This window comes from Capricornis sumatraensis, chromosome 13 (genome assembly GCF_032405125.1).
Source record: "Capricornis sumatraensis isolate serow.1 chromosome 13, serow.2, whole genome shotgun sequence".
In the NCBI taxonomy this organism is placed as follows: domain Eukaryota; kingdom Metazoa; phylum Chordata; class Mammalia; order Artiodactyla; family Bovidae; genus Capricornis; species Capricornis sumatraensis.
This window is the reverse complement of record NC_091081.1, coordinates 17,634,996-17,649,689: the sequence shown is the minus strand read 5'-3', so window position 1 is coordinate 17,649,689 and position 14,694 is coordinate 17,634,996. Positions and strand designations below refer to the sequence as shown.

Here is a 14,694-nt window from a genome sequence, read left to right as displayed (position 1 = left end):
CAGAATGGCCATCGTCAAAATGTTTACAAACAATTAATGCTGGAGAGGGTGTGGAGAAAAGGGAACAGTCTTGCACTGTTGGTGGGAATGTAAATTGATACAGCCACTATGGAACTCAGTATGGAGATTCCTTAAAAAAACTAGGAATAAAGCCACTACAGGACCCAGCAATCCCACTATTAAGCATATACCTGAGGAAACCAAAATTGAAAAAGACACATGTACCCCAAGGTTCACTGTGGCACCATTTACAATAGCTAGTACATGGAAGCAACCTAGATGTCCACTGACAAATCAATGAGTGAAGAAGCTGTGGTACATATATACAATGGAATGTTACTCAGCCATAAAAAGGAATCTATCTGGGCCAGTTCAAATGAGGTGGATGAACCTAGAGCCTATTAAATAGAGTGAAGTCAGTCAGAAAGAGAAAACAAATATCATATACTAATATATATACAGAATATGGAAATATGGTACTGATGCAAATATTTCCAAGGCAGCAATGGAGTTACAGACATAAAAAATAGACTTATGGGCACGCGGGTGGGGGGCAGTGAGTAAGGAGAGGGTGGGATCTATGGAGAGAGTAACATGGAAACTTACATTAGTATATGTAAAATAGACAGCCAATGGGAATTTGCTGTATGACTCAGGGAGCTCAAACCAGGGCTCTGTAACAACCTAAAGGGGTGGGATGGGGAGTGAAGTGGGGGGAAGGTTCAAAGGGAAGGGACATATGTATACCTATGGCTGATTCATTTTAATGTTTGGTAGAAACCAGCACAATTCTGTAAAACAATTATCCTTCAATTTAAAAATCAATAAATTTTTAAAAAGGAAAGGAAAAAAAAGAATTTTCACAAAAATCAGAACACTGAGATAATGGAAAGAATAGTTTAATTCAATTTCTCATTTAATAGATGAGAAAACTTGAGGACCAGAGAAGCGAAAGGATCTTGGTCAAAGACATATAATCAAAAATTTGATAGCAGAACTAATTGCATTTCCTTATTTACAGGCTAAGATTACTCACAAAATAAATAATCTTCAGACACTATTTAACAGTATCACCCTAGCTCCACAGTCCTGGTTATTCAATAAAATTTTCTGTGGTGATGGAAATTTTATGTTCTAAACTGTACAATATGATAGTCACTAGCTACATGACTACAGATAAGCACTTAAGATATGATTAATGTAATTGAGACTGAATTTTTACTTTTAGTTTTAATTTAAATTTACATAGCTATGTGTTATTGTCTAGCATATAGCAAAAGCAAAGCTATAGAGAGAAGGAAGGAGAAACTGGATTAAAACTTTTAAATGAACCTCTTTATATATGGAAGCTACGTCATTGTTTCCTAAAATTCAAATGACAATAAAATTAAATCCCCCCAAAAAATAGAATTCACATATAAATGAAATCATATGGTATTTGTCTTTCTCGATCTGACTTTTCTCGCTTACTTTCTGGGTCCACTCATGTCACAAATGGCAAGATCTCATTTTATTGTATAGCTGAGTAATATTTCATTCTATACCTATACCACATTTTCTTTATCCATTCTTACATCAGTGAATGTTGAGTTTCATAAATGAATGTTGAATTTTGTCAAAAGCTCTTTCTGTATCTCCTGAGATGATGTGATTTTTATCCTTCAATTATTAATGTAGACTATCACACCAACTAATTTTCAGATACTGAACCATCCTTGTAACCCTGGGATAAATCCACTTGATCATGGTGTATGACCCCTTTAATATATGGTTGAGTTTGATTTGCCAGTATTTTATTGAGGATTTTTGCAACTACCTTCAGTGATACTGCTCTCTATATTTTTTTCATAGTCTTGTTTCTGAATCAGGGTGATGTGGGCCTCACAGACTGAATTCTGAAATATTTCTTCATCTCAAACGTGGAATAGTTTAAGGAGAAGGATTAACTGTTTAAATGTCTGATATAATTCACCTGTGAAGCCATCCGATCCTAGGTTTTTGTCTGTTGGGAGTCTTTTAAAAATTACTAATTCAATTTCATTATTGGTCATCTGACTATTCATATTTTGTATTCCTGATTCAATCTTGAAAGATGGGTAAAATCCTAGAAATATAAAATTTCTCCTAGGTTGTCCACTTAATTGGCATATAATTGTCCATAGTAATATCATGACTTCTGTGATACTAGTTGTAACTTCTTTTTCATTTCCAATCTATTTGGGTCCTCTCTTTTTTGGAGAAGTCTAGCTAAAGGTTTATTAATTTTGTTTATCTTTTCAAAAAATCAGCTGTTAGTTTTACTGACCTTTTCTATTGGTTTTTTTAGTCTCTATTTCTGTTTCAATTTTTATTATTTCTTTCCTTCTATTACATCTGGGTTTGCTTGTTCTTTTTCTACTTTCACTTTTACTCTCTATTTCTGTTTTGATTTTTATTATTTCTTTCCTTCTATTAAATTTGGATTTGTTTGTTCTTTTTCTAGTTCCTTTAAGTCCACGTTTATTATTTTGTCTGATGTCTATGATATTTATTAACTGAGAAAAATTATAGTATAAAATATAGTTCAGTTCAGTCGCTCAGTAGTGTCCGACTCTTTGTGACCCCCATGAATCGCAGCATGCCAGGCCTCTCTGTCCATCACCAACTCCCGGAGTTCACTCAGACTCATGTCCATCGAGTCAGTGATGCCATCCAGCCATTTCATCCTCTGTCGTCCCCTTCTCCTCCTGCCCCCAATCCCTCCCAGCATCAGAGTCTTTTCCAATGAGTCAACTCTTTGCATGAGGTGGCCAAAGTTCTGGAGTTTCAGCTTCAGCATCATTCCCTCCAAAGAAATCCCAAATAAAATAAAGTAGGAATACCATAAAAAAAGAATGTCCTTGCAAGACAATTCCCAAGAAACACTGGTACTTCTGTCTGTTTATTTTAAAAACACGAAGTTAGAAATGAAAGAAAGGAGGGAAAGGACAAACTTAGGAAAGGCTGCTGATTGTAACTGAATATAGATTAAAGTCTGGATGAAGCAATTTGAGAGATACTTAAAATCTATACATTATTAGATAAATCATTTCTTACCTTTTGACAGCTTTGGTCAATAGGGTCCACTGGAGTAGATCTGGGATGGGTTACTCTAACATCATCTCTTCCACATTCCAGATTGGCCCATAATTCAGTTATAAGTGCATTAATAAACCCTAGGAAGAATTTTACATCATATTTATAGTATATTACTTCTTTGAATTGTGGTAGAAAGGCATAATTATCCTTCTGACGAGACTGTTCCACAATGACGAAAGACATACTTGAATCCTGTATAAGAAATAAACTCTAACCTTGGTAGAAATTAGTGCTGATATTGTTAATATATGCTTATGATAAAACTATGTAATGACTAAACTCTCATTATTATGAAACCATGTAATGACTAAACTCTCAAAACTATTCCCCTAGGGGACTGAATTTTGAGTCCCAGTTTTTAATCCTCTAGTCAATAATCTCTCAGCATGTTTTCCTGAAAAAAAGCAAAAAAGTTTACACGTTACTCTGCAAATGAGCTAACAGTGAAATGCAGCCTGGAAGAAGGCATCAGGAGGCACCATAAGCAACCGAAGAGTACATGTGTTCTCTTTCTCTAATGTAACTATCCTTTTGTATTTCCATATGCTTAGAAGAGTTCTCTATTTCATACAACTTTCGGTTCTATACAGTCTTCAAATTTTCCTGAGTCAGATACTACATATCTAAATGAAAGTGACCATTGAGTTTGATTATCAAATTCTTTTATGAGGAAACAAAGCATATGGAAAAGTGTAAAACAGAATACCTAATCATAAAATCAGTAATTTAGCAGTAACACATTAGAGCAGAATGGGTTTCTAGTGTAACAAAATATATAGGCTCTGAAATCAAGACTATCAGCATTCAAACTACTAATCAATCTGCCAGCTTATTAAGTTATATATCCTTGAATCTTTTGAATTCTAACAGCATCAGTTCCCAATGTGAAAACTGAAAAAGTGCTACATTTGAAGGTTGCTGTAAAGTATAAATGAAACGATATACATAGAGTTCTTAATGCAGTATCTAAGACATCATAGGAACTCAGGCAGTGTCAGTCTTCCTTCCTTTGTCCTATGAAAAATTGCATTTAATCCTTTGAAGGAAAGCTGGATACTCTAAGGTTTAGAAGCTTAATGACTCAACCAACAGGGAAATCTGGGATTGAATCTAGTCTTCAAATGTTTCCATTAATGTGCCCCTGAGTACTATAAATAAATTTGATTGTATTCTAAGTAAAGCAGTAAGTGGTTCGCTTAGGACAGTTTCTGCCAAGAAATATGTTTCATAATATAAGCAGTCCAAATAAGTTAAGCCAAAAAATACTTAAGATTTAGGTACACCATAGAAAAATATTTTCATTTGAGGAGAGACTCAATAGTGACCACTGAGGTTATGATTCTTCACTTCTAAGGTTTAAATATAATCACAGCATCTCTATCAGAGACTACATCTGGTCTCTGGTGCAGGGTTCAGGTAACTTTACAATATATTAAGTCTTCAACATTTGAACATCTCAAAAATCCAATCTGTAGTAGATACTACATGCTGACTATAAACTCCAGAAATAGTGGTGAAAATTAAGTGGGTGAGAATCTTTCAAGAAAGGAAGAGAAAAGGGAATAAGAAAATGATATGTATGTGCGACAACTATTATGACTATAAATATTGATTCATATATAAAACACTGAAACTGAGCATTAAAGCCTATCAGATGGAACTATTCAAGAAAAGATGATATACTTTTGATTTATGAAGTAACGGGTTCTTAAAGCCATTAGGTATATCTTAGTTTAGGTTCATTATGTACCATTGTTCGGAGGAAAGAAAAAATTGCATATATTTTACAGAAAAAAAATTCCTAGTGAGATTTCATGGAAGAGAAAAGGAAATACCATTAACACTCTTTTACCTACGGCCTAACTTGGGAAGAAGAACTTCAGAGTGAAATAGCCGATACTTGATCATGGCAGCTGAATTTTGTATCGACTGGCTCATTTTATTTAAATTGTATTTTTAAAGAACTTACCTGAATTTTGTAGAGCTATCGCACCTGCTGCTGTTGATGCCACTTGTGTAACCAAAACTCCATAACCAAACTTTTTATGCCTGCTGATCTAATGTAAATAAGAAAACATGAGAAGCAGGAAAACATAGCATGCTAATATTTTATTTACATTTTATATGCAGACTTACTGATTTCTTTATTAAAATGCTAGACAGTCTTTCAAGTAAAGATAATAAGAGCAGGAAAAAAAAACTATAATGATCAGTGAGTTAATACTAACAAATATTTTTGACAATCTTATTTTTCAGAACTAGGCTCTGGTACAAGCACTAAAACTAAGAAGCTTCATGACCTTAAACAAGTCACTATGTCTCTAAGTCTCTTTATATATAATATAAGGGACTTTGGACTAAATGAAAAGAGATTCCTTCTAACTCTTATTTCTGTTATCTTACTATTTTATCCTTTAATGGTTCTTCAATAATAAAATATCATTGATTAATCTGTATTGACTGCCAATTTTTATACTGGGCTTTCAAATAAACAGCTTTAAAAAGAACAATGGCATTTTCTTAAAAATCATCCTTTTAGAGGCAATATGATTTTTTTTTCCCAAAGGAGAAAGTTATACACACATGCACACATAATCCTCATTTAATATACATTGTAGAAAACCAGAAATAATTGCTACTTCACAGAGAATATTATACATATACTCATGGTAAAGTTCAGAAGTATCTCTTAGCAAAAATCACAATAAGGAAATAACAAAGACACTATAAAATGTTCCTCCTTCTTCAGACTTCATAGGTCAGCCTGATCTTAGCCAAAGTGTTTGACTTCTAAATAGAGCTAACCATTTAGAATTTGTATTTTTCAACATTTTATTAAAAGGATAAGCATATATTTCAACCAAATATTTAAAATATGAACTATACGTTCTGTTTTAAGGGCAAAAAAGGGGGGGAACTAAAAGACTGGAAAAAAATTAGGCTTATTTCTTCAATTTTTTTGCTGCTCACAACTCTATAAATTTGCCTTCCAAATCTCATTCTCCATGTTCCTTACTTTACCATCCATTAATTCAGCAAGTAGATAACATAGAAGTACAGCAAAGTAAGTGTTTATCTTTTCCCACATGCCTTTTTCCATGACAGGAAGAAAAACACCTTACTCATCAATCACCCCAAATGACCCTACTAATTCAGATACGTAACCATAGGGGTCTCCCAATCAAAACTAAATACTAAAAAAGAAGAGGCAAAGAAAACCTTCAGCGAAGTTACAGGGGCTTCATTAAACAAGACTTAGATTTCATGGACACTGTTAAAATATAAGACCAGAATCTCAGTTCTAGAATTACTGCCATCAATAACTACATGTGTGAACACAGGCAGATCATTTATACCAGCTTGAATCTCAACATTATTTTCAGCAAAATTAAAGAAAGTCTAGCTGCTTTCTTACAAGACAACTCAGAGTCTAAATTTTCAAAAAATGTCTTGAATGGTATAAATTGATATTAAAGTATTATACTAAATTATATGGTTGTAATTTACTGAGGTCCAGGGAACATCTTCTATTACAACTAACAGCACAATACAAAGGAAGATCAGATTGCTTTAAATTTTATGATTATAAAAAAAATATCATCTAATCCTAGGTGTATTATCACAATAGTAAAAAGTTGTGTCTGAATGGTCTCAAGCATCTGAATGAGAAAGAAAAATGTCTTTGAATTGCTTGCATATTTTCAGAAATGGAACAAAAATGAAAACCCAAATGGTTAACTAGCATACAAGGAGAAATTCAAACTCACCAACAGATCAAAACACAATTTATATAAACTTTAAAAGCCTGCAAACTTCTACATTTGCTATATGATGAATGTCTGGGGGATGGTAGGAAGTGGGGCCTTTGGGAGGCTATTTGTGAAGGTAGAGAGTGATCATGAAAGGGATTAATGCTCTTCTATAAAAATAAATAAATAAAAGATCCCCAAGAGGCCCTAGCCCTTTCTGCTAAGCTACAATAAGAACATCAAGAAACAGCAACTTCCAGAGATAAAAGGAAACACTTTTAAAAGCATACCTATGCTGATTCACTTCCCTGTACAGTGGAAATCGATACAACATTGTAAAGCAACTATATCCCAATTAAAAAAAAAAAAACAAAGCAAACAAAAACAACAGCAACAACAACAAAAAGTATACCTATGATCCTAAGAAGCTCTGAAGTCTAGGGATATTTACTGTAATAGCAAAAAAAAATGAACATACGTCAATGATCTCTGTGAGAAAGGCCTAGATTTTAAATTTAAACAGTAGCAATAATAAAAGCCCTCTACAAATATATTTATTTATTTCAAAATGTGAACCCTAAACTCTCATTGACACATTTAGACCCAAAAATGGAATTCCATTGAGTTTTAATATATCCAGATGTCTGATATATTTATAAAACATTTGGATGAATGAGTTTTTCAATTTCATTCAGTTGTTTCATCTTGTAAAATAGTCATAGATACCAATATCAACTCTAATGCTTTCTTGAAAAAATATCAAGTTAAATATTACAATGCTATATGAGTTTTTAATTGAAGTTTAATAATCTCTTGACACAAAGAAACCAGAATGATGTTCTTAATGTCTACAGAAACAAAAGTTCCTTTTGCCTGTGGCAGATGATAATTCGCACCTGTAATTTTTTTGCGTATCGGTTGAACATAAATGTCACACATTCGTTGATGGCACCTGTTCTTTGAAGAAGCAGTAGTCCTTTGGGAGTGGCAGCAAAATTTAGTAAATCATCTAACAAATTCTCTTCCCAAGCCATACTGAAAGAGGTAAAAAGAAAGGTATAAATGTCTTTATTATTCTCAAAACTGGAAAAAAAAAAAAAACTCAGCTTAATACTACCAAAGATTAAATTTACAGAGAACACACTGGCTGCAAAGTATTTAACTGTTTAAAAAAAGATAAACAGCATGGCTTCCTTAACAGTGAGCTGTTATTCTTTTTTCTACTATCTAATAATTTTCCTTCACTAAATGAATCGAATATTAACTGCACATATCAGCATTTCATTATACCAAAATTCTCTCAACCAGGTCTTAATCTCATTCCACATCTCCTATTAAAATTCTGCTGTGCCTAAATTCCCCAAGCCCCAGCTCTCCATTATTTCTATACATCCTTTTCATTAAGGAGTATTTGTCTTTTGACTTTCTAAAGTATATCAGGCACTTTATTTTCACTAGTTATTAGTTTTATTTTTGGAGAATGACATTTTTTTCCTCAGAACACTTCAAAAAGGCCAGCAGCATTCTCCAGAGAAAAAGAAAAGGACAACAACTCAAAACATTCAGAAGTCATACAGTAAACAGGAGAGTCGGAGCTAGAAATCTGGAACCACAGGAAGGGATATCAGCACTTCATCTGAAGTATCAAAGCAAGATAAAATTTTCTACTCATCCTATTCCTACTTGCTTGGAAAAACAAGCTGGATATTAAAATAGGTAAAAATCAAATGTTTATATGTACAATGAAACAGAGTGTGGAAATGTGTGCCCTTTTGTTGCCCAAGGAAGTTTCAGAAGTATGTTTTGAAACTGGTAAGAGATTTGAAATCCAGGACTTTTCTGATTAAAAAAGAAACAATCAGTACATGTTGACAGATTTCCATCAGTGGTGATCACAAACCAATGGTCAAAGATATAACCATGTTCAAACACAAAATAAATATCTCTTGGATAAAGAAGGACAAAGAAGTAGGACTGGTTTTGAAGTAAATACATATGAGACAGAACATACTAAAAGCTTTCAAATACATCTAATCAAGAGTCCAAGAGAACAGAAGAAATACTTGAAAAATACTAAGAATTTTCTAGATCAAAAAAAGGTATCAGTCCAGTCTATTGATTAAAAAAAAAAAAATCAAAGTACTAAGCAGTAGTTAACTATATCCCAATATAAAATTAAAAAAAAAAGTTTTAAAGTATCAAGCAGGATAAACTTAAATCACACAGAAGTAGCAAATATCCAAAGAAAAAAATTAAAAGCTATGAGAGAAAAGATATAACCTATACAAGTGGCTAGACTAACAGATTTATCAGTTACTACTTACTCCAGAAGACACTGGAGTAAAACCTCAAATAGTACCAAGAAAGGATGGTCTATCCAAACTTTTATGCCCAGATAAACTACCATTTAGAGGAGAGAAAATGTGAGACCTCAAAAGCTCTGAACAGGAGGTGGGGGTGGTTTGTGTGGGCTGGAAGGAGAATAGCTATTTTCAGACACAGAAAGATCAGTTTGCTTTCCTCAAAGCCTTAAGAACAATTAAACAGTTTAGTTCTATTACCTTAAGACCTATAGTTAGAAACTTAAAAACATCTTTCAGTAAGGGAAAAAAAGGAGCCTATCAGAAAGAATGGTCTACAAGCTTCAACAAATGGTGTAAAATAATAGATACAAATTTAATTTCTGTGTGAAGACATAAACTAGGTGATTAAAAATATTAAACCAAAATTCTAGATAACTATAACAAGACAGAACTATAGAGTATTTAAAGGAGCAGTAACTGGTCAAGGTATGTTAAACTCCATACTGCTTTTCAAAACATGATATAAATACCCAATTACTTTATACTTTCTTAGAAAAATATATGGTTAAATGTATATTGAGAAATTAGGAACAACCACTTAAAGAAACATAACAGTGATTTATAAAGTCAAAAGAAAGGGGAAAATAGGATAAAATGTACTGATCTAACATAAGGAAGTAAAGGAGAAAGTAAAGAAAACAGAATAGAAATAGAAAATACAAAAAGAAAAATAAGACCCAAACATCAGCATTGCAAAAATGTAAAAAACTTAAAACTCATCTAATAAAAAATCAGAATTGTCAGATTGGATAAAAAATTCAAAATTTACTACTCTGAGTGACAGAAAATAAAGAGATGAAAAAAAAATACTTTAATAGGCTGACCCAATCTCCATCTAAGCTCCTTTTTCATCAACTCCCATACAGCAAGAAATGGCCATAGGGCACATCCAACAAGATGTTCACAAAAATGTTAATGAGAAGAGATTTCTTTCCTAGATAAGAGTAAAGGATGAAAAGAAGCCATTTGTCTCTACAACCTTTTTCTTCTTTGAAAGCTGTGAGCTCTAGAGGTTAGCCATTGTGCAACCTTGAGCGCAAAAAGAAAACATTAGTGATGTTTTCTCCTAAGAAAAGGAGGCTGGATCTCAAACTGCATCAATAAGTCAATGCCTGATAATATTTCATGAGATTTTTTTGCTTTATGAAAAGAAAAAAGCCTTACTGAGCTATCTGAAAATAGATATATCCTTAACTAATGTACTCTGCAAATACTAACTAAAGCAAAGTATATATACAATACTAGTATCATATAATATAAAACTTAATGGAAAGAAGTAATGAGATACTACCGTAAAAGTTCCCAAGAAACAGTGAATTTTCATGTTCCTAAGGGATTGGGGGTAGGAGGAGAAAGGGACAACAGAGGATGAGATGGCTGGATGGCATCACTGACTCAATGGACGTGAGTCTGAGTGGACTCCGGGAGTTGGTGATGGACAGGGAGGCCTGGCATGCTGCGATTCATGGGGTCGCAAAGAGTCGGACACGACTGAGCGACTGAACTGAACTGAAGAGCATAAAATGCAAGTATGTAAAACAAAACCCCAGAATTACAGGGAAAAATGGACAAATCAACTTTCAAAGTGAATGATTATACATAAGCAGACAAAATATTGGTGGTGATATTAAAAAACTTGGAATATCTCTATCTACTTCCAATGAAGAACATAAAATAGTATTTTCAAGTAAAGACAGATTTTTAACTGATCCTGTACTACAACACAAAATCTCAACCCACCCAAAAGTATATATATCTACAATGTTTTCTGAAAAGAACAGAAATGAATTAGAAGTCAACAGTATAATACAGTAGTTAAAGAAAAAACTATATTTTGAAAGTTAAATACATTCCAAATATTTCATAGATTTAAAGGGCAAAATCAAGATAACAATATTTTTAAGAGCTTAATAATGGAAGTGTTACATATGAAAATGTATTAAAGTTAGAATGTCTGATGTAGATTTCTTCTATTGATTTCCATTCTCAATTGTCTTTTCACTTGCTCTCCTATCCTACTAAAGTGAAAGGAGAGAAGATAGAGAAGGAAAGAGAACATCAGCAAAATCAAAACCTGGTCTTTGCATAAACTAATGCAAATAAATTGGTCAGGGGAAGCAATGGCTGCAAAAAATACTAAGAATAAAAAAATGAGAAATAATTACAGCTAAAGAATTGTCTAACATCACAAAAATACTTCAAACAAATTAACACCAATACAGCAAATATTCAGATTTAAAAATATGTTTTTTTAAAAAAATATAGTTAAAAATTATTCATTCAGAAATAAAAAATCTTGAATGAACCATTAGCCATTAAAGAAATTATGTTTTTAAAGAGTCTACTCTGACTCTCCAAAACGTAAAACACCGGCAAAAACTTGCAGGTTGTATCACACAATCCTGAGAAAGAGTTAATATATTTTAGTTTACTGTTTCTATTAACTTAGCATTTAACTCTTCCTTCAAATTACAATGAAAACACTCAATGTTTCAAAACGGAAAATCTAAGCTATAGAATTTGCCTCCTGTCTTTGGAGAACCCTTCCTCAGGACAACAGGTAACAGTCTCACTGCTTTGTTAGCTTATGCGAACTCCAGTTTTTGAGTGGTCAGATATTAATAAAGGGTTAGACACTCTCATGGACTTAAGTTTTAGGTGTTTATTCATAGGCTGTTTTTGCAGACCAAAGATACCTGTTACTTCCCTGTCGAGATTTACCAAAGGCCCCGTGTAACTGGTCGGGGCAGGGTGGGCATCTTTGGTTTTTCTGATTATGTTCTTCTCTACAGTCACCCTAAGGATGGCCCCTAAGCAGTCTGTGAAGGTGAAAAGTGAAAGTGTTACTCCCTCAGCCGTGTCCAATACTTCGAGACCCCATGGACCGTAGCCTGCCAGGCTTCTCTGTTCATGGGATTTTCCAGGCAAGAATACTGGAGTGGGTTGCCATTCCCTTCTCCAGGGGATCTTCCCAACCCAGGGATCGAACCTGTGACTCTGTACTGCAGGCAGATTCTTTACCATCTGAGCCACTAGGTAAGTCCCATACAGTCTGTAATCATTGCAATCACTGATATCAAACTAGCCTTGAGAAATCTTACTTGGGGTTGCATTTCAATGTCCAGATTTAGGGATATCACCTATGATGATTACACAGTACCTTCTACCTTCCGTATAGAATTGTAAGCACCAATAAATGAAAGGATGGAGAGGAAATCTCCAACATAAGCTCTGAGGAAATAAGATCAAATTATCTCACATTAGTCTGTCACAGGCTCAAAAATATAGATTTTAGCAACTCTTCATTTTACCTTCTTCAGTAAGACTGAGTAAATGTTACGGTCCATGTCATTATTTAGAAACCAGTGCCTGGTGGCAGGAGAGGTGTTATTCATTCTTTTACCCATTCAACCAAGCTATCAAGCACCTGCTACATGGCAGAGAAAGGCTAGTCTAGTTAACTGACCAAAATGGTTCTACACTCAAGTGTTACCAAACTACAAAGGAAAAATAATGCCCACACATACCAATGTTCCAAAAATACAAAAGATACTCAACTCCATGAGGTATTTTGATGACAAAAATGAAAACAGTTCTATTATATCAAAAACCATTAAACCTTTGTTTCTAAGAGTAATATCAGATGTTGAAGGAAACTCCTTTTCCTCTAGCATCAAGTTTACACATGGAGCACATTCCCCAGTTTAATACTGCTTGCCGCTCTTCACCTAATCACTCACTTTCCCCCTTGAAGGGACTCAGGAGACTTGTAGGAGGACTAAGAAGGCTAGGCTAGGTGATGCCTCTCCCCAAATCCAGCACTTCTTTGCAACCCAGGGACCTGTAGGAAGCACACAGTCTGCTCTGTTCTACTATGCAGTTATGGTTGATCTTTGAAAGCTCTGCTTCTGAGGGTGAGGGAAGTCTGACAGTTGATTAGGACAGAAATGTTCAGTTCAGTTCAGTCACTTAGAGTCATGTTCAACTCTTTGCAACCCCATGGTCTGCAGCACTCCAGGCCTCCCTGTCCATCACTAACTCCTGGAGTTTACTCAAACTCACGTCCCTTGAGTCGGTGATTCCATCCAACCATCTCATCTTCCGTCATCACCTTCTCCTCCCACCTTCAATCTTTCTCAGCATCAGGGTCTTTTCCAGTGAGTCCATTCTCCAGATCAGGTGGCTGAAGTTTAAGAGTTTCAGCTTCAGAATCAGTCCTTCCGATGAGTATTCAGGATTGATTTCCTTCAGGATTGGCTGATTAGATCTTGCAGTCCAAGGGACTCTCAGTCTTCTCCAACACCACAGTTAAAAAGCATCGATTCTCTGGCGCTCAGCTTCCTTTATAGTCAAACTCTTACATCCATACATGACTACTGGAAAAACTATAGCTTTCACTAGTCAGACCTTTGTTGGCAAAGTAATGTCTCTGCTTTTTAAGATGCTGACTAGGTTAGTCATGGCTCTTCTCCCATGGAGCAAGCATCTTTTAATTTCATGGTTGCAGTCACCATCTGCACTGATTTTGGAGCCCAAGAAAATAAAGTCTGTCACTGTTTCCATTGTTTCTCCATCTATTTGCCATGTAGTGATGGGACTGGATGCCATGATCTTCATTTTTTGAATGCTGAGTTTTAACTCAGCTTTTTCACTCTCCTCTTTCACTTTCATCAAGAGGCCTTCCAGTTCCTCTTCACTTTCTGCCAAAAGGGTGGTGTCATCTGCATATCTGAGGTTATTGATATTTCTCCCAGCAATCTTCATTCCAGCTTGTGATTCATCCAGCTTGGAAGTTCGCATGATGTACTCTGCATATAAAGTAAATAAGGCAGAGTGACAATATACAGCCTTGATGTATTCCTTTCCCAATTTGGAAAAATTTGTTGTTCCATGTCCAGTTCTAACTGTTGCTTCTTGACCTGCATACAGGTTTCTTAGGATGCACGTAAGGTGGTCTAGTATTTCCACCTCTTGAAGAAGTTTTCAGTTTGCTGTGATCCACACAGCCAAAGTCTTTGGAGTAGTCAATAAAGCAGAAGTAGATGTTTTTTCTGGAACTCTCTTGCTTTTTTTCAATGTTCCAACGATGTTGGCAATTTGATCTCTGCTTCCTCTGCCTTTTCTAAATCCAGCTTGAACACGTGGAAGTTCTCAGTTCATGTACTATTCATGTACATTCTCCAGGCTTGTAGAATTTTGAGCATTACTTTGCTGTTGTGTGAGATGAGTGCAATTGTGCAATATTCTGAACATTCTCTGGCATTGCCCATCTTTGGGATTGGAATGAAAACTGACCTTTTCCAGTCCTGTGGCCACTGCTGAGTTTTCCAAATTTGCGGGCATATTGAGCGCTGCACTTTCACAGTATCATCTTTTAAGATTTGAAATATCTCATCTGGAATTCCATTACCTCCACTAGCTTTGTTTGGAGTGATGCTTCCTAAGACCCACTTGATTTCACATTC

At 34.7% G+C, this 14,694-nt stretch overlaps 1 protein-coding gene across 2 annotated transcripts in view; it reads right to left on the bottom strand.

The window, feature by feature from the left end:
• Window positions 1–14,694, bottom strand: part of TBC1D32 (TBC1 domain family member 32) — a 189,602-nt gene that overhangs the window by 112,308 nt on the left and 62,600 nt on the right. For both annotated transcript variants that reach the window (XM_068985227.1, XM_068985228.1), the window contains exons 18-20: window positions 7,763–7,901; window positions 5,087–5,174; window positions 3,076–3,194 (exon numbers count right to left, since the gene is read on the bottom strand). In XM_068985227.1, the coding sequence (XP_068841328.1) occupies window positions 3,076–3,194; window positions 5,087–5,174; window positions 7,763–7,901 (346 nt within the window). The remainder of the gene's footprint in view (window positions 1–3,075; window positions 3,195–5,086; window positions 5,175–7,762; window positions 7,902–14,694) is intronic.